General features: G+C 24.6%; 1 protein-coding gene across 1 annotated transcript in view; it reads right to left on the bottom strand.

The window, feature by feature from the left end:
* Positions 1-1817: 1817 nt before the first annotated feature.
* Phum_PHUM028830 (dynamin, putative) overlaps positions 1818-3068 on the bottom strand; it is a gene marked incomplete at both ends in the record, with an annotated part of 2814 nt that continues 1563 nt past the window's right edge. Inside the window, 5 exons of the mRNA XM_002422972.1 lie at positions 1818-1874; positions 1991-2202; positions 2293-2572; positions 2675-2851; positions 2939-3068. The exon at positions 2939-3068 is cut by the window's right edge and continues 5 nt beyond it. Of these exons, the coding sequence (XP_002423017.1) occupies positions 1818-1874; positions 1991-2202; positions 2293-2572; positions 2675-2851; positions 2939-3068 (856 nt within the window). The remainder of the gene's footprint in view (positions 1875-1990; positions 2203-2292; positions 2573-2674; positions 2852-2938) is intronic.

Here is a 3068-nt window from a genome sequence, read left to right on the forward strand (position 1 = left end):
AACAATGCTGCCAACTTAAATCTCAAAATAGAAAAAAAAAAACTCGCAACTAAAAAATATTCTTCCCTTCAATATGAAAATATGACCGTTATTTTTTAATGATCCATAAAAATTTCTTATAATCAATAAACCAAAAAATTAAAAAAAAAAAAATTAGGTAAGTTAAAATCATTAAATGAAACAACGATGGGAAAAAAAAAAGTGAAAACTTATACAGGAAAAAAATAAAAAAATAAAAAATACTTTTAATTAAACGTATATTTTTTTATATTAATCTCACAATGGTGTAATTTTTTTTTCAAATGTCAAAAACACAAACTATAAAATGATTTAGCGAGCGAAATACTTTAAATAAATTTAAAACAACTAACATTTCTTTTTCTATTTAGTCGATAATCAATCATTAAATTCAATTTTTTTGTTTATCCGTTACAATTTACAAAGTACCCATTCTTAAAACGGACGCGACCAATTAAAAAAAAACAATAATAATAATAATAATAATAATAATAAATACAACAAATTATTAATTTATTTTGAATAAAATCATGTTTGTTAAATAATTATCAATAAATATATTTTAATAAATTGTTTTTAAAACCGCAATTTTTTTTTTTTAAATATCTTCGGGCGTTAATGTAAAAATATTTTAAAATCAATTTCCTTTCACTTTCACATAAGAAAAGAAATTATTAAAAAAAAATGAAACCAAAAAAATAATCAATCAATGAGAAATAATAGCAAATAATAATATTAAACAAAACATTAATGAATAAAATATTTTTATTTTTAATTCGGAATTAATTATTAATAAATATAATTGCTTTGGTAATAAAATTATTATATATATATATTAATATCTTTGATAAAACAATAATTACTTCAGCAAACTTTGCCATTATTTATTTAATAAAATTAAATAATAATAATAATATTAAAAAATTTTAATTTGTATACATAAATAGATATATATATATAATAAAAATTGCTTTAAAAAAAAACGGTACGAAATTTGTAAAACTGTTATAGTACTATCGGAAGGATTACATAAAAATATAAATTAGATAGATAGATAATAATAATAATAATAATAACAATAGTATATAAATCGAGCATGCTTAAATATATATAAACTGTAAAAAAATATATATAATTGTAAGAGTTAAAATTTTTTTTTTTTTTTTAAATCCTTTAAGCTTAATTATAAACTGAATAATATGCAGAACTTTTGTTTTTTCTTGTTTCTTTACGTAAAATGTAATAATAATAATAATAATAATAAGTACAAACCGACCGACCGACCCTTTTCATCAATTTGAGCAACATTTGCATCAATTATATTTATATTGTTTTACTGGATTCGTATTTTCTTTTTTTTTTTATTTAATCAATTATTTCACTGATTATGACATATAATAATAATAAAAGGAAATGATTTTGAAATATTTTTGTAAATATTTTTCGTGGGAATTAAATAATATCCTTTACAAAAAAAAAAAAAAAAAAATTTCGCCGCTAATCTGCTACCGGCCTGCTAAGTTTTGTGTGGGTGTGCGCATGACAATGATTATTACAGAAAGAATTTTTTTTTTTTTTTTTCGACTTACAATAGTAATAAAAGTAATTAATAATAATTACACCGTTAATTTGTTTTAAAAAAAAAAAAAAAAAAAAAACTCCGACTGAATCTCGAGTTTTTCGTAACTGGTAAATAATTAACTACAAACTTTCATTCTAGTAAAGAAGCTGGTTATTCACACTATTTAATAAAAGCGTCGTTCGTTTACTCTCTTTTCCCTCATGCCTCCTTACTCTTGTTACCACATGTGAGTCTCTCTTATTTCACTAATTATAAGATTTGCCTTTTGAAGAGCCTAGAAAATAAAATAAAATTTAGTTAAATTACGAAATTAAATGTAAACTTGATTTGAATTAAAAAAATTATATTTTATTATTGATCGGCGGAAATCAATAAGATGCAATTTCTTACTTTAAGCATGTCTGCCGCTTCTTTTCTTCTTTGAGCAATATGCTCAGATTCGTTCAATAGTTCTTCGGCTTGATCTGATTTGTATAAATGTGTCACGAGCTCTGATTGTAAATTATCTTTTACGTAATTCACAAGGAAATGCATAACCGCTTTTGGTACGCTGTCTTGTATGGATTTTCTAACGATGTAAAAATAAGTGTGGATTAATCTCTCTAAAAAATGAAAACAAAAATTTTTGTTATTATTAAAATATTTTCGTGTAAACTCAATTGTTGTTGTTTCTGATATCCAATCAAAATTACCGATAACGTCACAATCTCTTTGTTCTCTTTCCGTCAATCTTCTCCCTGCTTGCGTAGGTACTTCGGGCAATAGATTTACAGGTTTTTGAGGGCTGAGTATATTTTTAACTTCCGAGGATTGTTGAACGTTGGCGATTCCATTGACTTGTGCTACTTGATTGTTAGATGCAGAATGAACCGGTGTAGGTAAAGGAGAGTTATCGGTAGAATTGGCGTTGTTATGAATAGAACCGATTGAAGCTATTTGAGAGAGCCAATTACTTGAAGGTGATTCAGAAGTCTTGAAAGGAAAAATAAAAATATATTCGGTATTGATTTAATTTAAATATTAAAGAAATAAAAAAATAAAATTATTGCTTAAAAGTATTAAAATTATACAAACTTTTGTTTGATGGTGGCTCTTTTCGGTGTCATTTGTTGATCCTTGAGTTAGTGCAGGAATCATCGGTTTGTTGTGAGCCAATGAATCTACTTTATATGCAGCCATAGCCGCATCCCTGTGAAAATCTGGATGTTTGGTATTAATATAAGCAAGTTCGATAGCGACCAAGTTTTCAACCTAAAAATTATATAGTCCAATTATAAATTTTAAAATAAAAATTCTCCTTTTTAGTAATTTTAAAAAAGAAAATAAGATGTTCACTACCATTTGATTAGTAGTAGGTAACCTTCTTCTTAATAAATGTGTAACGACATCAACAATTTTCTCGTACAATTTTGGAAATCGAAGCATTTCCTGCTGTACTTCAACTCCGCAATGTTGAATGATCCTTTGC

Source organism: Pediculus humanus, genomic scaffold (assembly GCF_000006295.1).
Source record: "Pediculus humanus corporis 1103172107383 genomic scaffold, whole genome shotgun sequence".
Taxonomy (NCBI): Eukaryota; Metazoa; Arthropoda; class Insecta; order Psocodea; family Pediculidae; genus Pediculus; species Pediculus humanus.